The sequence below is a fragment of the Myxine glutinosa genome, chromosome 14 (assembly GCF_964187855.1).
Source record: "Myxine glutinosa chromosome 14, kmMyxGlut1.1, whole genome shotgun sequence".
NCBI classification, from domain to species: domain Eukaryota; kingdom Metazoa; phylum Chordata; class Myxini; order Myxiniformes; family Myxinidae; genus Myxine; species Myxine glutinosa.
This window is the reverse complement of record NC_136274.1, coordinates 58130107-58156398: the sequence shown is the minus strand read 5'-3', so window position 1 is coordinate 58156398 and position 26292 is coordinate 58130107. Positions and strand designations below refer to the sequence as shown.

General features: G+C 45.6%; 1 protein-coding gene across 4 annotated transcripts in view; it reads left to right on the top strand.

The window, feature by feature from the left end:
- Nucleotides 1-891: 891 nt before the first annotated feature.
- Nucleotides 892-26292, top strand: part of HLCS (holocarboxylase synthetase) — a 75672-nt gene continuing 50271 nt past the window's right edge. For 2 of the 4 annotated variants that reach the window (XM_068135933.2, XM_068135932.2), the window contains exons 1-3: nt 892-1203; nt 6674-6796; nt 8392-8554. In XM_068135933.2, coding sequence (XP_067992034.2) covers nt 946-1203; nt 6674-6796; nt 8392-8554 — 544 coding nt within the window. In that variant the 5' untranslated portion in view covers nt 892-945. Of the gene's footprint in view, nt 1204-3542; nt 3574-6673; nt 6797-8391; nt 8555-26292 lie in introns of those variants that run through there. The other 2 variants (XM_068135935.2, XM_068135934.2) reach the window with 2 other exon arrangements.

Below are 26292 nucleotides of genomic sequence, written 5' to 3'. Positions count from 1 at the left end.
GGTGCCCCCAACGGCCTGGGTGTCACATCAGAAAGCATGCAGAGACCTTCATGGCGATGAAGATGATCACCTCCTTCAGACTGAGCCACACCACCCAGTCGTGAGATTGCGCAAGAGCACAGGAGGAAAATATGAGGACCAGCCCCAAACTAAATGGAGCATGCGTACGTAATAAATGGACGAAATTTCTCCATACATTCGCTGCAGTATTATTTCAAGCAGAAATATCCCGTTATTAATATTAGCTGTTCATGTTTATGCATTACATTAAAAAAACAAAAGACGATAAGAGAGAAGAGTAAATTAATTGCAATTTGAGATCACACCCTTTATATAATTATAAACTGAGTCGTTTCACCCTCAGGTGAAGATGCTCTATCATTTATCAATATCACCATATTAAATCGTGGAATGTTTATTACCATATTTTAATATCCACTCCCATATAAAAGGTAAAGGCTCACAGTGTGATGTACACGAATTTGTCCTCTTGAAACGTCGGCAAGGAACCATTTTTCAACTGAAATGCGAAGAAAAGGCATCCTGCACTTTCGCTTTGTCTTTACACGGTGTAGCCGACGGCAGTTTTATAAGCGGTGCGCGTAGATGTACATCTGCATCTTTTTAGCTCGACAAGACCTGCGGTCATCACACAATATTATTTCGTTCGGAATAATTTCCAAATCCAGTCCCTTATTTGCTATTACCTCAAATATTTTGTATAATATAGGTTTGCGAAATATTTAATTTGAGATACCTCAATTTAAAAAAAATAAACGATTGAAATATAAAACGACGATTTAGTGTTGATGGCTATCCTTCCTGCTGCTGTATTGTTGATTTCCTGAGGTAACTCCTCCTCTCTTCGTCCTCCTCCTCCGCCGCCGCCGGAAATATTTGCGAATCTCTCAGCTCTCTTCGAAATCCCTCCCTCCCCCAATCATCATGCTCCTCACCCTCTGCTATGCTTATCTTTACTATCGGCTGTATTACTGTTCGTCCGCTCAAGCTGCTCTCATCCGACGCGCCCTGCAGGCCGTGGCTCCAGAGGCAAGTCTCTGCTTCTGTGGGGCCGGCGGGGCCTGGGCGCTTCCACAGAACCGTTGCAGATATGGAACGGCCGTCAATGGCGCTCTCTCAACCGAAACTCGCGGGATACTCGCCGCTGCCGGCAGCCGCGTCCTGGCTGTGATCAAACCCAAGGTGATTAGTTAATTCTCACGTTAACGGATGGTTCCTTCCATCACCATGACAACTCGTAATGATCATTATTGTTGTAATTCGTGGCTTGTTGCTGTGCGCCATTTAGGAAGTGTTGCTAACTCCAGGGGATCGGGCATCGTATTATGGACATCGTGGAATTATGCGCTGTTCCAAAATTGATTGTCCCGTGTACTTATTTATCTGTAGCAGAACCTTGATTCGTATACTTTTTTTGAAAGGCTGCAAAACAATACTGTGGCGGACACAAAAGCCCACTGGCGTGGTGACATCATTCCGCGCACCAAGTGGGCGGTGGCCACGCCCGAGGGGTAGGCGTGGCCTCATGATATACACCGGGCGCGCAGCCCGGAGCGCGCGGCGCGCCAGTGTTACAGTGAGCTCCTGAAATAAAGACGCTTATAAGTTACCGCTTGTCCGCTTCCTCCTTGCTCGCAAGCAGCGCGCGTAACGCCGCGCTTTAATACTGTATTTAAATAGAACTTGGAATGACTTTTTCAGTTTGTACGTCTGCATATGATAACCGCGCCATCTCGTACGTCTGCATATGATAACCGCGCCATCTCGTACGTCTGAATATGATAACCGCGCCATCTCGTACGTCTGCATATGATAACCGCGCCACCTCGTACATCTGCATATGACAACCGCACCACCTCGTACGTCTGCATACGACAACCGTGCCACCTCGTACGTCTGCATACGACAACCGTGCCACCTCGTACATTTGCATATGATAACCGTGCCACCTCGTACGTCTGCATATGATAACCGCGCCACCTCGTACGTCTGCATACGATAACCGTGCCACCTCGTACGTCTGCATATGATAACTGCGCCATCTCGTACGTCTGCATATGATAACCGCGCCATCTCGTATGTCTGCATATGATAACCGCGCCATCTCGTATGTCTGCATATGATAACCGTGCAACCTCGTATGTCTGCATATGATAACAGTGCCACCTTGTATGTCTGGATATGATAGCCGTGCCACCTCGTACGTCTGCATATGATAACCGTGCCACCTCGTACGTCTGCATATGATAACCGTGCCACCTCGTACGTCTGCATATGATAACCGCGCCACCTCGTACGTCTGCATATGATAACCGCGCCACCTCGTACGTCTGCATATGATAACTGCGCCATCTCGTACGTCTGCATATGATAACCGTGCCACCTTGTACGTCTGCATATGATAACTGCACCACCACGTACGTCTGCATATGATAGCCGCGCCATCTCGTACATCTGCATATGATAACTGTGCCATCTCGTACATCTGCATATGATAACCGCGCCATCTCATACGTCTGCATATGATAACCACGCCACCTCGTATGTCTGCATATGACAACCGCGCCACCTCGTACGTCTGCATATGATAACTGCGCCATCTCGTACGTCTGCATATGATAACCGCGCCACCTTGTACGTCTGCACATGATAACCGTTCCACCTCGTACGTCTGCATATGATAACTGCGCCATCTTGTACGTCTCTGTATATGATAACCGCGCCATCTCGTACGTCTCTGCATATGACAACCGCGCCATCTCGTACGTCTGCATATGACAACCGCGCCATCTCGTATGTCTGCATATGACAACCGCGCCACCTCGTACGTCTGCATATGATAACCGCGCCACCTCGTACGTCTGCATATGATAACCGCGCCACCTCGTATGTCTGCATATGACAACCGCGCCACCTCGTATGTCTGCATATGATAACCGCGCCACCTCGTACGTCTGCATATGATAACCGCGCCACCTCGTACGTCTGCATATGATAACCGCGCCACCTCGTACGTCTGCATATGATAACCGCGCCACCTTGTACGTCTGCATATGATAACCGCGCCACCTCGTACGTCTGCATATGATAACCGCGCCACCTCGTACGTCTGCATATGATAACAGTGCCACCTTGTATGTCTGCATATGATAGCCGCGCCACCGCATATGTCTGCATATGATAACCGTGCCACCTCGTACGTCTGCATATGATAACCGTGCCACCTCGTACGTCTGCATATGATGACCGCGCCACCTCGTACGTCTGCATATGATAACCGTGCCACCTCGTACGTCTGCATATGATAACCGTGCCATCCCGCACGTCTGCATATGGTAACCGCACCATCTCGTATGTCTGCATATGATAACCGCGCCATCTCGTATGTCTGCATATGATAACCGCACCATCTCGTATGTCTGCATATGGTAACCGCACCATCTCGTATGTCTGCATATGATAACCGCGCCATCTCGTATGTCTGCATATGATAACCGCACCATCTCGTATGTCTGCATATGATAACCGCGCCATCTCGTACATCTGCATATGGTAACCGCCATCTCGTATGTCTGCATATGATAACTGCGCCATCTCATACATCTGCATATGATGACCTTTCTCAGTTTGTACATCTGCATATGATAACTGCACCATTTCGTACGTTTGCATATAACTGTGCTGTCTCATATGTCTGCATATCATAATTGCGCCATTTCATACGTCTACATTACATATGGTAACCGCGCCATCTCATATGGCTGCGTAGGGCAATCTCTCAGGTTCGTATGGTTGTTGTGAAACTGCTCAGGTTCGTATAGCTGTATAGCGTAACTGCTCGGGTTTGTATGGCTGCATAGGATAACCGCACAGATTCGTATGGCTGTGTTGTGCAACCGCTCGGTTTGTACGGATGCATCGAGTAACCGTACAGCTGTGTATGGTAAACGTGCAGGTTCGTACAGCTGCGTATGGTAAACGCGCAAGTTCGCACAGCTATGTATTGTAACCGCACAGGTTGGTACAGATATGTTGGGTAACCGCACAGATGTGTATGGCTGTGTAGGGTAACCGCTCGGGTTCATATGGATTATGGATGCATAGAGTAACCGCTCAGTTTGGTATGGCGGCATAGGGTAATTGCTCGGGTTTGTATGGCTGTGTAGGGTAACCACTTGGGTTTGTATGGCTCCGTAGGTTTTGTATGGCTGCGTAGGGCAAGTAACTGTGCTATGAATTTATTTATTTTTTGTACACAAGATCGAGGCTCATGTTTGTATGGCTGTGTAGGATAACCTAATAACCTATCAGGTTCGTATGGCTGCTTAGCTTAACCGCTCTGCTTTGTATGGCTGTGCATGGTAACGGCTCTGCTTCATATGGTTGCCTAGCATAACCACTCTGATTCGTACAACTACATAGTCCAGCCGCGCCGCTTGGTACGGCTGTGTGGGGCAGTTGTGCTGCTTGGTTCGGCTGTGTGGGGCAGTTGTGTCGCTTGGTGCGGCTGTGCGGGGCAGCCGCGCCGCTTGGTGCGGCTGTGCGGGGCAGCCGCGCCGCTTGGTGCGGCTGTGCGGGGCAGTCGCGCCGCTTGGTGCGGCTGTGCGGGGCAGTCGCGCCGCTTTGTGCGGCTGTGCGGGGCAGCCGCGCCGCTTGGTTTGGCTGTGTGGGTCAGCCGCGCCGCTTGGTTTGGCTGTGTGGGGCAGCCGCGCCACTTAGTGCGGCTGTGTGGGCAGCCGCGCCGCTTGTAGTCTAGTAGGAAGACTAGGTCCCCCTGCACCCCCCGGAGATATACTTCTAATCAGTGTTTCTAGATTGGAAAAAATGTGTAGAAAATGACTAGCTATGGCCCCAAGCTGAAAAAATGTCCCACATACCATTTTTATGCAAATTACTGCTGCAAATTTTATGCAAAATTATGCAAATTTTATGCAAATTTTTGATGAGGAGTAGAGTTGAGGGGTCTTTGAGGGCTTCATCGAGGTGCTCTCGGTTGCAAGACTGGGTCATTCTGAGAAGCACAGCAGGGTCAGAGATCATGATGTTCTCCTCCTCAGTGAATCTCTCCATCAACAGCCTCTCCATTGCCTCACACACTGTTTTGAGGCAAAAGAGGGACTTTGCGTAGGCCTTTCCACTGAGAACACCTTTGAGAGATCCACTTGTTACTAGTTGTGCCTCAAAGAGAATCTCTGCATATCCAGAACCACGCATCTTGTGTCCAGTGAGCATCCCGATGTAGTTCATGGATGTGTGGAAGGGTCCAATCGTTACTACATGACTAGCAAATTCATTTGGCCAGCGCCAGATGATGGGAAGGGCTTTCATGCAGACACCCAGATCAAATGTATTCAGGACCCATCTCTGACCCACCTCAGCAGTTGCTGCCTCGGAACGCTTCAGTAGCTCACGAACAACTGCGTTGTCTGTGATCGGTTGGTGGATAGGCGTGCAGTAGTCGACTGTTGATTTGCTGGGTGGGGGAGAACCAGTTGCAGAGGTGAAACCCCCTAGCCCAGGCACAGGCTACAGGCCATTGCCATGCCATGCAGGCACCAGGCACAGACCGATCACAGACAACGCAGTTGTTCGTGAGCTACTGAAGCGTTCCGAGGCAGCAACTGCTGAGGTGGGTCAGAGATGGGTCCTGAATACATTTGATCTGGGTGTCTGCATGAAAGCCCTTCCCATCATCTGGCGCTGGCCAAATGAATTTGCTAGTCATGTAGTAACGATTGGACCCTTCCACACATCCATGAACTACATCGGGATGCTCACTGGACACAAGATGCGTGGTTCTGGATATGCAGAGATTCTCTTTGAGGCACAACTAGTAACAAGTGGATCTCTCAAAGGTGTTCTCAGTGGAAAGGCCTACGCAAAGTCCCTCTTTTGCCTCAAAACAGTGTGTGAGGCAATGGAGAGGCTGTTGATGGAGAGATTCACTGAGGAGGAGAACATCATGATCTCTGACCCTGCTGTGCTTCTCAGAATGACCCAGTCTTGCAACCGAGAGCACCTCGATGAAGCCCTCAAAGACCCCTCAACTCTACTCCTCATCAAAAATTTGCATAAAATTTGCATAATTTTGCATAAAATTTGCAGCAGTAATTTGCATAAAAATGGTATGTGGGACATTTTTTCAGCTTGGGGCCATAGCTAGTCATTTTCTACACATTTTTTCCAATCTAGAAACACTGATTAGAAGTATATCTCCGGGGGGTGCAGGGGGACCTAGTCTTCCTACTAGACTATTGGTGCGGCCGTGTGGGGCAGCCGCGCCGCTTGGTGCGGCCGTGTGGGGCAGCCGCGCTGCTTGGTGCGGCTGTGCGGGGCAGTCGCGCCGCTTTGTGCGGCTGTGCGGGGCAGTCGCGCCGCTTTGTGCGGCTGTGCGGGGCAGCCGCGCCGCTTGGTGCGGCCGTGTGGGGCAGCCGCGCCGCTTGGTGCGGCCGTGTGGGGCAGCCGCGCCGCTTGGTGCGGCCGTGTGGGGCAGCCGCACCGCTTGGTGCGGCCGTGTGGGGCAGCCGCACCGCTTGGTGCGGCCGTGTGGGGCAACTGCTCCACTTCGTATGCCTGCATACGGCAACTGTGTGGCCGAGTACAGTAACTACATCACTTATTATGTCCACTTATAGTAAATGTTGCTTCTCAGGTTTGCGTGGACATAAGTGGCTGGGAAGCTGCAGACCTATGTTCTGGGATCTTTAATCCAGAGCTTGTCACCTTTCTGCTCGAGGCTGGACATTCGTGCTCTACATTCACCTGCTACCCAAAGGTTGTGCCCTATTTACTAAAACCAATGCTTGAGAAGCAATATAGTCAGTTGCCTCTGGACCCTACTGCATCACATTATTTGTGTTGTGAATGCAAGGTCATGTGTGATGTCATTAGCTTATCACCTATCAAAACAATATGAAGGAAATCTATCTGTGTCAGTCTGTATACAAGCAAGTATGTTTTTGTACTCTTGTATTGTTTCACGCTTCTGAATATTGAAAACACCAGAATGATTCTAGTTTGGTGATTCAGCTTGGTTGATAAACCCGTCAAGGATGGGTAATGGGGTGGTATGGGATTTGTGGACTAGAAGGCCATGAAGAAGAGGCAGAAGAGGCAGAAGAATAAGAAGAAGAAGAAGAAGACGACAAACAAAAAAAAACATCCAACAAAATGGTTTGCCTTGTATTGATGGCATCCGACTTGGCAAACCCTTTGAGAAAAGTTTGCTTTTGTCTGGGCTGAACGGAATAAATGGTGCAGTCCCATGTAAATGTAAATGCTATAAGCTGACTTGCAATATGTTGTTACCTCCGCCACAAAAGGTGGATGGAGGTTATGTTTTCACCTCTGTCTATTTGTCTGTCTGTCTGTTTGTTTGTCTGTGAACAAGATATCTCAAAAAATTGTGGATGGATTCGGGCGAAATTTTACAGAGAGGTAGTGCATGTGACAAGGACAAAATGATTCCATTTTGGTGAAGATCCGGCTAGTAGAATTTTCAAAGTTAATCTTCACTATTGGGAGATAGGGCCAAAAACGATATACGGTATGTAAATATATTTCCAAAAGTTGTGGACGGATTTGGACGAAACTTGGTGGAGAGGTTGGGTATGTGACGAGGAAGAATTGGTTCAATTTTGGTGAAGATACAGATCTGGCTAGTAGAATTCTTTATAAAGTTATTCCTCACCATTGAATGATAGGGCTAACACTGACGTATAGCACGATATCTTAAAAAGTTATGCACGGATTTGGACGAAACTTGGTGTGTAGATTGGGTGTGTGACAAAGACTAATCGATTCGATTTTGGTGAAGATCTGAATATGGATTCGGATACAATAATTATTTAATTTTTAAGTGATTTGTCACCATTTTGCCATCGGGCAAAATATGTAATATCATATTTTAAAAGTTATGGACAAGTTATGACTAAACTTGATGGTCGAGTTGGTTAGGTGACAAGAACAAGCCGATTCGATTTTGGTTCAGGTCCGAATCGAGATTCGGCTTATCAGTGGGATACAAAACATAAACTGGTCAGCCTGGCGGAGGTGTGCGCTCTACCGAGTGCCGTTCTAGTTAATTATGTCGACAAAGATTGGTGACGATGCATGAAGTGGTGGAATATAGGAGTTATGACATGGGACAGATGCCCTCTTATTTGTGCAGATTTTTTTTGTCTTGTCACTTCTGACATCGTCATGCACAAACACTTTCTTTTGAGGTGATTTTCCAAATTATATCATCAGATTTAAATCGGATCATTTTTGGAACCTATTTATCTGTGTAAAACAATAAAATGCTCAATCTCATTTTGTTGTATGTTTTCAGATTGAAACTTTAAACAATATGTTACTCTGTTCTTCTAGGAAATAAATTGGCCCATTAACTGTACCTTGTTGGCCTACAAGTCTGAAGACCCCTGTTGCATGCTAGCAGAGGTAACGGAGGAGGCTTTTGTACACCTGGGTGTGGCCTTCTTGCAGAATGTCTTGGATGTTGAGTTGGGTTTTGAAGCGCAAGCTCTTCTTTGTAAGTATCTTTCAGTATAGGATTATCCTTTTGCTGGAGTTGAATTGGAAATGTTCTGGGAAGTGCTCTTACTGATGTACCTGATTCTAACCTGTACTTCGCTGCAATCTTCGATCAAGTTTTCTCTTGTGGCCATGTCCAGGGAGGTTGGCTACAGTACCATGGGCCTTAAACTTCCTGATAACATTGTGTACGGTGGATGCAGGAACATCAAGGTCTCTGGAGATGGACCTGTAGCCTTGAGATTGTCCATGCTTGACTACAATATTGTGTCTGACCTCCTCAGACAATTATCTTGTTTTCTTTCTTTTCTCCATGCTCATTGCGGTACACACAGTGACACAAAACAGCAGAATGACTCCGTTTCTCGATTCAAACTGGTTATAAAATATATAACCACATTTAGAGGCCATTTTTCCCCGCAAAGCAGGGGTTGGCCTTTTTCGGGGACCGTGGTTGTTGTTGTTTTTTGGTCCCCTTTATGAAGCAATGTTTTACGGCCGGATGCCCTTCCTGCCGCCAACCCTTTTTGTCGCCTTTTACGACAAGCAGGGAATTACCAGTGAACTGGTACTCAATTAGCCGACCTCGGAAGGATGACAGGCTGAGTCAATCCCCCTGGCGTTAATTCAGCGATCGACCGGGATTCGAACCCAGGATCCTGGGATCCTAAGCCGGCACCCTAGCTGCTAGCCCAACACCAGGGCTAAACTGGTTGAATTAGTGATTTTGATATTGAGGTGAGTTCAATTCCAAAGTAAAGGAGAATCACCTGCTTGAAATCTAATTATTTCTAACAACTTCTAAAAGGTGCCAATAATATTTTTCGGGCCATTTTAAGATTTCTGTGTGGAATAAGTTAAGATTTAATAAATTTTGCAAATTTTTTTTGGGAATAAGCCAAGATAAATCTTTGCAAACCAAACAAATACAAATGTGGATACCAAAATATTTTTTTAATTTCAACAAATTTCTGGAAGAAATGGTGCATTATTTGAAAAAAGTGCAAGGGTGCCAATATTTTTGTCCATGACAGGTATATATATATATATATATGTAGTATGTACATTCATTTATTCTTTGGAAAAATTCCAGGGGCATAGAAAAGGCCCCTTTATGTGGTATGTGCCATGTGGAAAAGTATAGAAAAGAAGTTACATTCCATAGCTTGCAGAAAATGTCGAACAATAGAAAAGAAGGGGCATTCAAAAAAACTCATGTGCATGCTGGACTACCCTTGTGTTCTTAGGAGGAACCAAGTAATGCTCTGGAAAAGTTCACCTCAAGGGGCACCCTACATCTGGCAAATAAAATACATTTACTTATTCACGCAGCTGTATGAATCAAATTGGTGCCCCTTTACAGCCAGACTTTCCGAAGAGACTTGTTCCAACCAGACGGACAATGGAGTGGAGTGAATATGGTGATTCCAGGTGATGCTTGGCATAAACATGATACTGAGAAGATAAAGACAACCACAAAAGTGTAGTTCTGGATGTGAGCTTACTAATTCCTGAGCCAGCTGAAAATCATTGCTTTACACTGGTAGCTGTCGAGGAAGGCATCTGGGCATGACTTCTGACTGAACGACATGTGTCAAATGTAACCCTATACACTAATCCGAGAGAGAGAGTTTTTCATTTTCACAGTTGACTCTTCCCCAAGTCGTGATCGAGTGAACCGCTATCCTCTGTGAAGTATGATTACTTTTTGTTCAGTTGCCATTGGCAAACAATCTAACATGGCTGCTCAGGAGACAAAGATGTCATTTATATAAAAAATGATAAACTAGGTGGGCCAGGGAAGTTTCCTCGGCGATTCCAGAGCTGTTTATCTTGTATTTTATTTATCTTAAAAAAAAATTATCCAAATCTACAATGAGGTTGAATAGTATTTTAATTTTTTTCTTTGTTGGTCGATAAGGACCTCTATTATGCACGTTCCCCCTAAGCACTGTGCATTTGCACTGTACATCAGTGCTGAATGTCATGTGACACTGTGGTTATATAATGTTTGTAATTGTAGCACTGGGTTTGATCCGATGTTTTGCACAAGACTAAATTGTGAGCATTCTTTGCTGACTATCATGTGTTTGAAAGGCCAGACACTATTGATGCAGCTCAGATGCAATATCTCGTAATGGGAGAGGGATTTTATTGATTGCTCATGTACTGGGTCATACCGAAGCTTTTGCCTTCCATGAATGAATTGTTCATGTCGTGACAAACATTGGCCAGACTCAGTGGTGTGATAGTTCGAGCATCTGTTCTGAGTTTGGGTGGTAGGCGGTTCAAACCTCGGCCGAGTCATACCAAAGACTTTAAAAATGGTACGTGCTGCTTCCTTGATGCTCAGCATTTGAAAAAGGTTAAGAACACGTGCAATCACCATGGCTTGGCATCCATGGGGAGGAGGAAATTTCTCCTTAGGAAATGCCCCACTGAGTGCAGTGAGAAAAGGGAAAATATTCCCTGAACTGAAGTCGAAGGATCAAATAACGCACCACTAATCTTCACTCACTGCCTACGGTTTTCCAAGAAACTTGAACCAATCAAGTTTGCCATGGAATCACTCTTATCAAATAGAAAGATTTCCTAAAATCAAGGTATACCTTGTCCGCATTTCCCTGCCTGTCAACAACCTCTGACCCATCAATTACCTCAAGTATTTGTCTAACTAATGCAGGGGTTCTTAACCTTTTCCCCTGTCAAGACCCCCAACGGATCACGCATGATGTCCCCATACCCCCTTCGCCAGACTGTTGACTGACCAAGGTGCACATAGCTAGGGGAGACTGGGGGCATGTCCCCCTCGAATTTTTTGGATTTCTAAGTGCTCTGTGGTGCATTCTGAGGGGTGTTTTTACTTTAATTGCCTATTTTTTTGGATGAAAATTGGTAACTTATTACCCAGAAAGTGGGCCAAGTTCGGGGATCCGCGCCTGATTACCAGTCCCATTAGGTTCCAGTGTGACCTTAAAATATCTCAATAGCTTCGTTTTACATATGGATAATTAGGAACAGAACAGGAAAGAAAATCATTAGGATTTTATCTCTCTTTATTTCTTTGCTTGTTATCAAAGAAACAAAACAAACTAAACTAAACTAAAACATGCAGGTTTTATGCAAGCCGTTTTACTAAATCTAGTGAGATTGTTGCTGCTGTTTTCGTGCAATTAGAATATGGAATCGGGGCACAGTTCGTGACAACGCCACTCACATATCATCGGACACATCAAGTCGATTTCTCCACTTTGATTTCCGGTTCAATAATGCAGAGAAACCTGTTTCACAGAGATACGTAGTTGTGAAGGGAACCAACATATTCATTGCCCTCTTCGCCAAGCTCGGGTAAGCCGCTATCTGCTCACACCAAAACTGCTTAAAATCCAGCCCAGCCTTTCCGAAATCAGCTTTGTTTCTTTGATCTTCTTGGAATTCGATCAAATCATCTTTCACTAAATCGTTGTCACTCGTCGTAGAAATATCAAACGAGAAAGGGTTCTGGATCTAAACGGATTCCGTGCTAAGATCATCAATATCTGAGAAGTAACCCTCAAAATTGGTACTTCGGACTTTCAAATGGTCCTTGACTTCTTGAAGTGTTTCCCCAGGCAATGCCTTTTCATCTTCTCCATCAAGAAGGATATCGCCAAGGATTGGAAAGTTCGCCATGTTTCCGCTTTCAACACGGCGACTCCAAATAGGTAATTTCTTTGTGAATGCCACTAACTTTCCCCTGGCTTGAATAATGTCCACATCCCTTCCCTGCATCGACATGTTCAAGTCATTGAGGTGACCGAAAATATCGGCCAAATATCCCAGGCTAACAATAAAATGCTCATCTTCAAAGCTGTTCGCAAGAGGGGATTGTTAATGCCTGAGGAGTTCAATAATTTCTTCCCGAAGTTCCACTACATGTGGAAAACACGACCACGAGATAGCCAACGTACCTCTGTGTGGTACAGTAAAACACAGTGTTCCGCCCCTATCTCATCACAGAATTTTTGAAATAGCCGATGATTTAATTCCCGTCCACGAATAAAGTTGACTGTCTGCTCGACTATTACCATCACTTCTTTCAGTTTCTTTGACAATGTTTTGCACGCCAAGGCTTCGCAATGTAAAACACAGTGTGTGGTCAACACATGTGGAGCTTTCTCCTTGACCAGAGCGACGAACCCAGATTTCTTGCCAATCATGGCAGGAGCTCCATCCTTGCAAATAGACCCAACCAAATCCCATGTTAAATCATGGCGATCAAAGAACAGTTCAATCAACTTGAACACATCAGCTCCTTTAGTTGTTGTTTAGAGTCGTTCGCATAATAAAAATTCTTCCTTGAGTTTCATTTCATGAACGTAGTGGACGAATACGAGCATTTGACAGTGGTTTCAAATGTCAGTCCATTCATCTAGCTGCATGCTAATTTTTGCAGGACTGTTTTTAATCTCGCTGACAAACTTGTGTTGCTATGTCCTGACTCATGTCTCCAATTCTCTGGCGTACAGTGTCGTTGGACAAGGACAACTGACTCTATCGCTTCACAGCATCCTCCCCCAGCACAATTTTAACCATCTCCAACGCACAGGGCTTCACTAGGCTTTCTCCGATTGTGTGGGGCTTCTTTTCCTTGGCAATCATGTACGAAACTTTGTAGGAGGCTTCCAGAAGAGGCTTCCCAGTGGGAACAAAGCCATGCGATGAAAGAGTTGCTTTCTGATCATAACGAAGTCTTTTCATCTTGAAAGCATCAATGGAGGTGTCAACATGATCCCTGTGTTTGCTTTGGAGGTGCTCTCTCAGTCCTGATGGCTTCAAATTTCCATTGTTCATTACCAAATTGAAAAGCATGCATTGGGGTTTATCAGTTCCATCTCCTTCTTTCACACAGGTGAAGCCAAAGCGAACACAGTCATCATTCCAATTCCGTTCTTTGACAGATGACATCTTGCAACAAATCTGTAAAAGAATAATAAGAAAACAATTAACAAACGCCACAGAAGATAAAACATTAGTCCACGTGAAATAAAGTGTGGGCTACTAACACCGAAAACAACAGAAAGAGATGTACAGAAGATTAAGAAATTCCTCACACTATACTACTTCAGTGTACCCAATCAATCAACTTTCGCAGCTCAATCAATTTACAGGGACCGGGTGTTTACGGACACGGATATCCGGGTGTTTTTCATGGACACGGATATCCGGCTGCCCCATTTATGTTATTGCATTAAAATGAATGTGAATGCCCTATTTATATTTAAATATACTTTGAATATCTTCAGATAAGTAGGCTTACGACTCACTTGTTTTGCAAATGTTTTCACCGGAATCAAATTGAGAATGAGGTCGTAATTGCCGATATTCGGTTCTTCACCTAATGTCCTCAAGTCTCATGTAATGTCGGGCCTACATTATGTGACAGCACATTGGCTCAGTGTGAACTTTGACCCGCCCTAATCGCTATGTAAATGTTCTCATTGTCATGTCAATCATGCATTGCAATCGCATGCATACGCCTGGGGCGTATAGTTGATTTATTCGAATTGTATTAGAAAATTGAATCTATATTTGTTTGAAATATAATTATACAAATATAATTTGTTTTGAAATATATATATTTATATTTAAATATATATTTCTTATATATTTAAAGTTGATATTTCATTGATTTTATTACAATTTATTATTATTATTTATTACGAGTCCCATCTATGATCTTGCACACTACTGAATACGTGACTTTGAAATGATGCAATCTGCCCCAGAATGCTCGGGGCGTGCCTGCACAGAAACCCATAGCAATGAAGTCCATCGGGGAGGCTGAACATGTATCTTGCATACCAGATAAGGATTGTAATATAAAATGGTTCACAAAGCTTCTGAAAGAAGCCGAAAATTGTTTTAAGTGTACCTGCGAAAAATGGGTGTGCCTCTGCACACTGAAAGATTTGGGGAACTTTCCGATCTACTTTTTTTTTTAGCTCACCTGGAATGAAGTTCAGGGGAGCTTATGCGATGGCGCGTCGTCCGTCAGTCCGTAAACACTTGCAACTTCTTCTCCGAAACAGCTGATGGTATTGTGTCCAAATTTGGCACAAATTATATTTGTTATGTTGTGACTAAAATTTGTTCACAGCATTAAAAAAAATTGGGGTCAAAGTGGACCCAGGTTTGATCCTCCCAAAATAGGAATTTGCTTTTTCCTCTGAAACTACAAACACTATATTGATGAAACTTGACAAGAACCATCATCACCCATGATGTACCGAATTTTGTTCACGGCACAAAGAAAATCGAAGTCTAAGGGGGGTATATGGGAGAGGGGGGGGGGGGGTTGGGGGTGGTCAAAGTGGGTCCAGGTTTGACCCCCAAAATAGGTACCGTAAAACTTCGAATATAACGCGCCCTTGTGTATAATGCGCACCCCCAACTTGGACTTTTCTCGCGGTGTAAAAATCTATAGACATATATAATATGCACCCCCATTTCAGCACTCAAATGAAAACAAGACCGAAAGTCTAACAGCGGCGTAGCCGGGCTTGTAAAATATTATAAACCACAAACATGCATGATTAGCTTTTTAAACAGTCGCTAATGCTGTTTATAACATTAAACAAATAAATTTGGAGGAAACCAGACATCCGTGAGGTAAGTTTTACTTACAGAACTGAGGGAAGATCTACTGTAATCTAGATTATACCCTACAAGGGTTGGGTATGTACCGTTTTCTTGGAAGAGACATAACACCGATGCTTTCGATATTTGATGGTCATTTTAACAATCTGTTTGTGTTTCACACTGAATGAAAAATGTAAAGACATGAAAAATGTTTCACACTGAACATAGAACATGGTGATTGTGATATATGATAGGTTCGACGATATGTATGGCATGAACGGCATATTAATCAAAATGGCGGTGTGTGGAGAGTCAGCCGCCGTACCGCCGTAATCACATCACCCTGTCATGTGACTAGATTGGTATATGTTTGAGGGGACATACATACATACATACTGTCGCGCGGATCCCTCGGTTAATACCGTAGGACCGCGGGTGACCGAACGGCTTTACTTGAGGCGACGATCAATTACGGATTCGACTATAAAAAACACAGAAGGAAGAGGAAGAAGCGGAAGCGCTTACCTCTCGGCTCGCGTGTGCCAGCGTCTTCAACCTGGAAAGTGATTAACTCAAACGAGAACGGGTTTAAAAAGAAATGGAAAATAATACAAGGGTTTATTCGAAATAAAGATCGAGACAGGGAAATGTGATGATAAATAAATGTCCTAAATCGGGACGTCCTCACAACTCACTTCAGAAACGAGACAAAGGGAGAGTGAATAAAATAATAATTGTCCCATCGTGTATTTGATATGGATGTGAGCTTATCTGGCTGTAATGTCGGGTCAGTCATGCTCCGAGCGCGTCGTCCGACGCAGCTCCGGTGTTGGTGGGAACTGCCTTGTCCTCGGCGCGAACAACCTTCGCTCCGCGCTGCTAGGCCAGCGTACGCCATCAGGTAGGCCCCGCTCGCACGATCGCCCTCCACCGTCCTTCCGACGTCCAGCGAACGAGAACAGGTTCAAAACGAAGGGACAGTCAAATGCACGATGCCAAGGGAAGAGAAGAGAACGGGAAGAGAGAGACATCCAGGAACAAAAAGGGCCAGGGAAGCACGAGAGGGAGGAGGGAAGAAGCAATAAATGCCGGTGAGCCAGCAGTTTTATCACTCGTGGTGTCACGTCGGCCCTCCTTTCCTCCAACCAGCGCGGTTACCCTCGTCTTCTAGAATCTTCTCACCGCGCTGGTGTCCTTCCATTCGCCGAGTGCTTCCCACCCCCCCCCCCCATGTCATGCCATCCTCGTGGCCAACCACAAGTCCTTATTTTCCCTCCAATCACAGGGCAGTTCTCTGTCCCTCCTGTGGACCAATCACTCTTCCTCGACTTCTCTGCCAATCGGCGCCCTGTGGTGTTGCTTGCCCCTCCCCCTGGCCCATCAACAGTCCTGGGCGTGGCTCCCAGCCTTGCTCGATGTTTGGTTCCATGGTGGCGTTATATGCAGCCGCTTCCCGCTGGTTTTTCTGGTCAGTCATTGTAAGGGGAGGGAATTTAATTACTGTTGTGCACAAAGGACCTATATTAGTGTGTTGCCATAAGGGACACTGGATTGGCGACAGGGGACGACAAACGAGGGAATTTTACCCATAATCCCTGCACTACTTAGTACGCCCTGCCCCCACGGGACACAGATACGCCTTATACCAACATCCGGGCTACACACAGAACTTATTACAGGTAGATTCCCTATCACGACAGTCGAGTACCTACCTATGCAGATCTACCTGGTTCTAGATATTCCTCTACCCTCCCCTCCCCCCCCCCACCCCCCGACATAACAATACATACATACAGACGGACAAACGCCGTTCTAGACAGCATTGCCCTATGGGCTACGCCATAAAAGATCGGAATAAAGCATGTTATTACATCTGTCAAAAACGGCGAAGTCCATCTCAACCACGACTGTCGACCACAATTTCGTAATAGTTGAACAGAGCGGCGCTAATGAAAGAATATCACGGTAAGTCAAGGAAGTAAATTTACGACAGTCGTAAATCGTATCAATCACGATGTTCAGTTGTTCATAAGATTTACCAGCGACTTCTATTTCCACTAGTTTTCTTACCGTAATTAACCATGAGTTCTCGACGACGATCATACACCGCAGCTCAAAAACGAAACATTGTTTGATACGCTGAACATCATGGCAACAGAGGTGTTGGGTGCGCATTCTACGGAATATCTGAGGTGAACATCAGACTGAGCAAAATGGGTCATCATGCGGCCGCACATCCCGAGCTCGAGGCCAAAGACGCAAAGTCCGTGTCGATCGCGACTACCGGACAAGAAAAGTCGCGTTTCACTGTCATGCTATTCTGCATGGCTGACGGCACTAAACTGCCGTCGTACATCATATTCAAACGGAAGACGATGCCGAAAGGCATTAAATTTCTGCGCGGCATGCACGTTCGTGCTCGACTGGCTCAAGACGGTCTGGGCCAAGAGACCAGGCGGGCTTGTGAAGAAGCGCTCGCTTCTTGTCCTTGACGCCTTCCGCTGCCACCGCATGCAGTCCATCAGGACAAATCTCGTCACCGATAAGACAGACCTCGCCATCATTCCTGGTGGAATGACAAAGATACTGCAGCCACTCGACGTCACCGTCAACACACCAGTGAAAGACGCGCTGCGCCTCATTTGGAACACATGGCTGCTTGAAGGCCAGCACACCTTCACCACAGGTGGGCGCATGCGCACACCAACGCTTCAAGACACCACAGAATGGATCGTCAAAGTCTGGAACGAGCTTGATCCTGCCATCATCCAGAAGGGCTTCATCAAGTGCTCCATTTCAAACGCAATGGACGGCAGCCAAGACGATGCTCTCTGGACGGATGGCGACACCAATGCACCAGACGGCGACGAATCCGACTGCGATGAAAATTATGTTCACGACCTGGACAATGACATGGAAGGAGCAAATCTGGAGGAGCTTCTTCATCTCTTCAATGAGATGGACGAGTCGGATACTGAATTTAATGGTTTTGAGTGAGAACTCCTGCTACGCCTTCGTATGGCACTGTGTTCATAATTGCAACTCACAAAATAGTCGAACAAATTTTTTTAAATTTCCAACGTCAATTCAATTACTGGTATAATTTTTTTTCATTAGTAGAATAACTTTTGAACTTGCCAGACATTAAAATGAACACTTAATAGAACACTGGTTTACTTACTTACTTCTTGATTGTCAACTTACAGATTATATATTCTATATTAAACATTTAGCTATTCTTTGTTGTTATTCTTTGAGTATTGCTACTTCCGTTTTCGAAGACCTCGACGATCGTTTCAATATGAAAAAAAAACTTTAAAAAAATTAGACCTATGTATAGTACGCACCTCTAACTTTAAAAAGATTTTTGGGTAAAAAAAAAAAATTGCGCGTTACAGTCGAAGATTTACGGTATTTGCTTTTTTCTTAGAAACTACACGCACAATTTCGATGAAAATTGACCACAACCTTCAACACCCGTGATGTAGCAAAGTTTGTTCACAGCATTTTAAAAAACGGGCCCTGTGGGGAGGTGCGAAGGGGGGGGGGGGGGCGTTTCCCCCCCAAAATAGGTATTTTTTCGGGTTTGTTTGTTTAAAGTTTTACGATTACTAGGGCATGCCCGTACTATATATATGCCCGTACTATATATCTATCTAAAATTATATCCCCCCCCTCTATTTACATGAAATGGTTTGGTCCATTCGCAACGCCAAAGCGAACGGCGAACGGCTTGCGAGTACAGTGACAATCCCCCCCCTCTATTTACATGAATGGTTTGGTCCATTCGCAACGACCACAGAACCCCCCCCTCTATTTACATGCAATGGTTTGGTCCAAAGCGAACGGCTTCCGGAGTTTGGTAAAGAAATCGCCATCGCGTACACAAACGCGCAGGAAAGCGAATGAATCGCAAATTCGTTTTTATTAGTTGTAAAACATAATGCCCAATTATTCAATTATCGCCAACGTATTTTGGCTTTTTGCAATTTAATCGCAAGGAAAAGTAGAAAGAGAAGAGGGGGAAAAAGAAAAGCCTTCCCTTGCTGCAAACAGCTGCTGCAAACAACAACAACATGGAAGGCTGCACTGTCCGGAAGTTGGCATATCGCAGTTACGATTATTTTAGTGTTAATGGCCAATTATTCAATTAGCGCCAACGTATTTTGGCTGTTTGCAATTTAATCGCAAGGAAAAGTAGAAAGAGAAGAGGGAAAAAAACGAAAAGCCTTGCATTAACGCATTAACGCTTGCATTGCATTAACGGTTCGGCACACGTGATAGCTCGCTGCTCTCTGATTGGTTGAAGCGTTTTTTGGACATATCTCGGTAAGTAATTGTCCGATTAATATGAAACCTTGAAAAGGCACATCCTCGGGTCCCCAGCAATATACCTGGCAAGTTTCAAGTATATCGGACCCGTGGTTGTCGAGAAACAGCGGTCACAGACAAACAAACACACAGACAGACACACACACACACAGAGATTACTGGAATTATAGATAGATGTTAGTATGATTCTACATGCTGCCCTGTCTTCTAGCAACCATTGAAATTGGTTTAAAATACCTAAAGTCACTGTAGTATATTGTTTATTCTACCAGGTGAGCGCCAGGGCTATTGCCCCTATGTTTTTGGTTGGTTTTGGGGACACAAGATAAATTGTACTACATCTTTGCATCTACTTGTTTAACAAAAGTGTGCGCGTGTGCTCGCGCGTGTTATATCCAATGCCTCTGCTAGCTTGTACCAACAGGGAATGGTACAAACTTGACACCTCTTATCCACGGATATTTCTCGTATTCCTCTATTCTCGCGAGTCCAATTTGCATGCAGGAACACAAAGATTATGGTTAACCATTTTGAAATTGTCACTCTTTCATCAAAATTCTGAATATTATGTTTAAAAGGCTATTTTAATTACAGATTTTGCACTGGCAACAGCAGATTGAAAGTGCCTGGCGAACAAAACTGAGTCACTGAAAACGTGCACACAGAGCATGTGCAAAAGGCCTCATTTAGCATTCATACATCATTTCGAAAGTCCCATATTATTATTCACCGGACGGTTATTTTTGACCTTGTTATTAATTACTGGCAAGAGTACCCGGGGCTGCACTGATAGAGGGTTGTACTTAACGTTGTACTGGTCATCATTTCCCACGATAAATCCTTAAAGTTTGTAAGTTAGTCAAAATTTATCGGATTTCCACCAAATTTGTTGTAGTTGAGTAATTCATCCATTTCAGCGACTACCAAAACCGAAAACATAAATGGAATCTGAGTTTAAATAAGCCCGTGAGTGGATTCGAAGCATTTTTACCAGAGGAAATTATTTTCAAAGTCATAAATGATTCCTAAACCATCCATCGTCCTGCCAACATAACTAATATCAAGTATCAACCAAAAGCTTATAACCTTCGGCACACAATGATGTTCATAACATTAACCAAAACCTTCATTTCGACAACTTTATTAGCCGGAAACTGTGCGGGCTAGCATCTAGCCGAGACCAACAGCCTATGGACCATATTTTAAAACTTTCATAAATCAAAAACTACAAACACACAAACACAAGACATACCTTGTTTTTCTCCAGACACCCTTGTCTTTCCAAATATAGAAACCTATCCACAGGATTGACACAGCAATGTGATTGACACAGCACCAGTGATGTGATTTTGACTAAACTTGGTACAAGTATATTGTTGCGGATATGAGGCCTGTATTTTTTTGATTGTGTTGTATTGTGGTAAATTGGTGATGATTATTGTTTATTCTGCGCCCCCCTGCCTCCGGAGCTGTGTAAAGGTGAAAGGGCATCCCATAATTAGTCCACAAGCATACACGTCAGCCAAATAATAGAATACCCCTGTTTGATAGTTATCTCTTATTCTGTGTTTTAGAGTAAGGCTGTGTCTCCCATTAATTGAAGTACTCCATTGCACCAGTGAAAGAGAATAGATCCCCTTTCCTTCCCATCCCCAAAATCTCCATTTCCTTTTACACCCCCTTCCGTCATTGCCGGGCCTCGATTGCCGAATTACCTCCCCTCCAAAACCGCCATTGACCACGAGGCAGGGTCGGAGAAGAAAGGCGTGTCTCCACCTCGTCATAGAGGGGAGGAGTGAGCCAACCCCACTTGACCAACCAGGGCCGAGGTGAGCACACCGATGGGCGTGTCCTGAAGGCCGGCGGCTTGATCGCTAGAGGCGCTATAAAGGCGCGCGCGCAAGAAGCGTTGAGAGAGTCGGAGTCAGAGTGAGTCGTGAGTTGGTCGTCAGAGGAGGGTCAGGGGTTGCGTTGGTTGCGGTGGTAAGAAGTCGGTGGTGAGAAGTGGTGGCGTCGAGTGGTCAGTGGTTGCGTTGGTTGACGTTGAGTTGTCGGTGGTAAGGAGATACCAGGGCCAAGAGAGAGAAGGTTCAAGGTCAATTACCAGCAGTTGCGCCAGAGACGGCAGACGCGCCCTGAGGTGAGCCAGAGAAGCAGCTTTGGCTCCACAAGCAGCGTTGACTCCACCAGGCAGCTCCAACCCGTTACCCCGCGGGGACCAGATAGCGGTGGCATCGGTGGCCGTCGAGGTCCAGCCGACGTCCCGTGCGGGATCAAGCCCGAACCATCTGCCCCAGCTGAACCTTCCCATTCCTCCTTCCAGCATTCATTCCTTTCCTCCACCCTTCTTGTGTACGTGAGTTTGTTCTGTGTGTCTTGTCCCTGGGTTAATTAAGCTTGTATAAGTTAATAATTGCACTGTGTCTCTGATTCTTCTGTATATTATTTTATTATCTTTCCTTCTCCTTGGTTACTTTGAGCATGTAAATAGTAGGAATAAATTTAGTAGTATTTCCAACCTTTTTGTCTTCTTCTTCTTCTTCTTCTTCACATCCGTGTCGCCTTTGTCTTTTCCCTATTGAATAGCTGCGGTGCGATCCGGCCAAAGTTCTGGGTGAATCGGGTGAGTCGGGGATCCTGTAACGGTCGCGGTTGGACCATCCGCTCGGCCCATCATACCATCTAAACCGCGATCAGTAACAATATGTAATAATGTGGGAAGGAGGCATATCTGTTGACGTTGCGACGGTTTTTTTGGGGGGGGGGGGGGGGGGTTGCTTGGTATGCAGCACATGACGCAGTTTGCCATCATTTTGCTGGGAGTGCTGCTCTGCCGCTAATTCAATGGCCCTGTAGTTTATAACAAAAGTTCACAACTTGGTCATGGTGCCGGCAATTACTCGCCCACTCTTCGTGAAGGATACATTGAGATGTCGAATGTCAGCCGACAGAACCTCCAGTTTAATGGCCTTCTGATGGACGGCACATATTTATATTATACCCCACCCTGCAGATGAAATGCTGGGATGGCAGCTTATTGCTGATTCGCAACTGCTTAGGTTATAGACAGCCCAGAGGCGACACTAACCTAGGTGTGACAGCCTTGAGGCGAGACTAACCTTGATGTGACAGCCCTGATGCGAGACTAACCTAGGTGTTACAGCCCTGAGGCGAGACCAACCTAGGTGTGACAGCCCTTAGGCGAGACTAACCCAGGTGTGACTGCCCTGAGGTGATCCGGATCTTCACCAAAATCTAATAATCTCCTCATTGTCACATATGTTACCTCTCTACCAAATTTCGTCTGAATCCGTTCACAACTTTTTGAGATATCCTGTTCACAGACAAATAAACAGACAGACAAACAGACAGGTGTGAAAACATAACCTCCATTCACCCTCGGTGGCAGAGGTAATAAATAGCACCGCAAAGCGGGCGTAACCCCTCAGCCCATGCATGGTGGAAACCAATTTCAAGATGGCTGCCATGGCGGCAATATTGAAAATCGCAGCATGCCTATTTTCGAAAGGAACCTTCCTCTACTCAACCCCAACACACACTGCAAAAATGGATTTAATCGGACAAGCCGTTCTGCTTGAAATTGACGGAAACCAATTTCAAGATGGCTGCCGTGGCGGCCATATTGAAAATCGCAGCGTGCCCATGAACCTTCCTCTACTCAACCCCAACACACACTGCAAAAATGGATTTAATCGGACAAGCCATTCTGCTCTAAATTGACGGAAACCAATTACAAGATGGCTGCCGTGGCGGCCATATTGAAAATCGCAGCGCGGCCATTTTCGAGAGGCACCTTCCTCTACTCAACCCCAACACACACTGGAAAAATGGATTTAATCGGACAAGCCGTTCTGCTCGAAATTGACGGAAACCAAAAGTTGACGGACGCCCCGATGGCTGCCGTGGCGGCCATATTGAAAATCGCAGCCCGCCCATTTTCGAAAGGAACCTTCCTCTACTCAACCCCAACACACACTGCAAACATGGATTTAATCGGACAAGCCGTTCTCCTTGAAATTGACGGAAACCAAAAGTTGACAGACGCCCGACGACGCCCGTGACGACAATATCCCTTAGCCCAATTTGGGCTGAGGGGTGAAAACGAAAAGGCAATGTAAATGTCACTTAATAGGGCATTGGGCCACCATGTGCGGCCAGTACGGCCTATATGCACCATGGCAGAGAGTGCATCAGCCTCTGGAAGAGGGATGTGGCATTATTCTTCCACGAGAAAGTCAATCGAGTCGCACCTGTTCGATGAAGGTGGAAAATGCTGTCTCGAGTGTCGTTCCAGAATATCCCATAAATGCTCGATTGGGTTCAGATCTGCTGACTGAGAAGGCCATAACATATGGAGACTAGAACAGCACTCAGTAGAGTGCATACCTCCACCAGGGTGAACAGTTTTTGTGTCCCACTGATAGGCCGATCTTGATCTGGACCTGAGCCAAAATCTAATTGCTTGTTCTTCTTGTTGCCTAACCAACCAACTCATCCACATTGTTTTGTTATAATCTGTCCATAACTTTTTGACACATCATGGTATAATGCAGTCGGACCCCGCTATTCATGGTTCCCTGTATTCGCGGTTGATTAAATGCGACTTGTTTCTCTATTTGCGGAAAAGTGTCCTGCGAATTTGCAGTTTTTTTTTTTTCTATTCGCGGCCGTGTTCTGCAAAATCGCGGGGTTTTTTCCCCTATTCGCGCCTGTATTCCGTGAATTCATGATTTTTCAGGGGTGCAAAAAAACCTTTTTTCATGAGCCGTTAGCTTGACATTTATAAAACCCATCTTTCACCAGTCATGTACAAAGCAGCTGGATATACATACGCAAAAAAACATCTACGAGCCGCAAGCATGACCTGCTTATACATTCACTGCTGTGTGATTTGCGTTTTCATGGCTTTTGCGGCAGCAAATTTTAGCCGGACTATAATCGAGAGCTTCGCGGGATGTTCCGCCAGCTTGGAAAACAAGTCAACCCTGTGAATTATAGTGTTACGTTTGTGGGGAGTAGGCAATGGAATTCCTTAGGCCAGGTAGGATTGTATAGGGTAGTGTGCTCCGTATGCTGTGTAGACACCTCGATGTAACTAAGTCAGCCCGCATGTCCGGTGAGATCGTATATTTGTCTCCATGCGAGGGGTGCAGATATGCTCATTAGTTAGGGTATAAGGTTAAATTCTCTCTGTGTAAATTGCCTCTGGTTTCCCCTTTGTTCCTTATGACACTTGCAACACCAGCCATGCGATCAGCACCTAAAATTAAAGAACATAACCACCGACCGGATCTGGACATTCGAACACAACCTCTGATGCCACCAGCCGAGTCATCGCAAGGCACAGCAAGAAGGGCCGTGAGGCCCTGCCCCGAGAGGTGGTGATTGGTCATGGAGCGATGCAATGGCACTCGCTGATTGGAGCGTGCGCTGACGTCATCAAAGAACGTTCCAGCACAAGGGACAAAAAGCACACGTCCTGCCATTTTCTCTCTCTTCGTTCGTGGCTGGCATCGCAAGCGGTCACGGTTCATTTGCTCTTTTGGTTCAGGCATTCTTAGCGAACAGTCGCAGCTCTCTTGGTTCGTGGCTGGCGTAACGAGTGGTCGCAGATACTCTCTTGGTTCGTGGCTGTCATTGCAAGCAGTCACGGTTCATTTGCTCCCTTGGTTCAGACATTCGTAGTGAACAGTCGCAGCTCTCTTGGTCCTGGCTTTGATCGCAAGCAGACACATTTTACTCTCTTGGTTCGTGGCTGGCATTATAGGCGGTCGCGTTTCGTGCACTCTCCGTGCTGGCCTCCGCTGCGAGCAGTCGCCTTTCCGATCCCTCTGTTCCTGGCTGCGAGTGAAGGCAGGCACATCCTTCTCTTCTTCTCTCTCTCACTCTCCTTGGTGTTGGCTCGTGGCGGTGGTGCTGTGTGCGCCCTTGAGGAACGGTGGGGCGGTGCGGCCGAGCAGGAGGGACGATGAGGGAGTGAGGGCCTGTTCGCTTCACGGCGGTGGCTGGCTGTGAGCGGACTTGGCGCCAACACGTTTTCCCGCGCAGAGACGCGGGATCTTTGACGACCCCGGGCGGTCAAGGACACCAGAGCGGAGTAGCAGGCAAACGCACCACACACATTTTTATTTTCTTCATTTTATTTCTCCCTGTGTCTGTTTCATGAGTCCGTGTGGGGGTGCCCCAATTAGGAATTAGATTTTACCGTACATTCATTCTTGTTATCCTGGCATTAATTTTATTAAACCCTTTATTTGTTGAATTTCAATGCCTTGTCTTGTCCGTTTATTTGTTGTGGAAATTGGATAACCCCGTGCCATGTCCGTCCTTCCAGGTAAGCTCGCTGCCCTCCACTACACCCTCACGCGTGTAAAAGGCATCGCCATAGTTTGGGTGAACGCCTCGGAGTGAAAGCTCAGTTGGCCATCCGTCACCAGGGGTGTTAATCCCGGTGAAGGTGACAATAGAAAGCAAACGCTTCATTAAATCTATTACAATTTGCAATTTATGGAAAGCATCATCAGAGATCTTACACAATGAAAGCGCTTCCCGGGATGTTCCATCAGCTACAAAAACAAGTCAACCCCGCGAATTGTTGAATGCAAACGCTTCATTAAATCTATTACAGTTTGCAATTTATGGTAAAGCATCATCAAAGATCTTACACAATGAAAATGCGTCGGGGGATGTTCCATCAGGTGCGTAAACATGTCAACCCTGCGAATTGTAGAATGCAAACGCTTCATTAAATTTATTATTGAA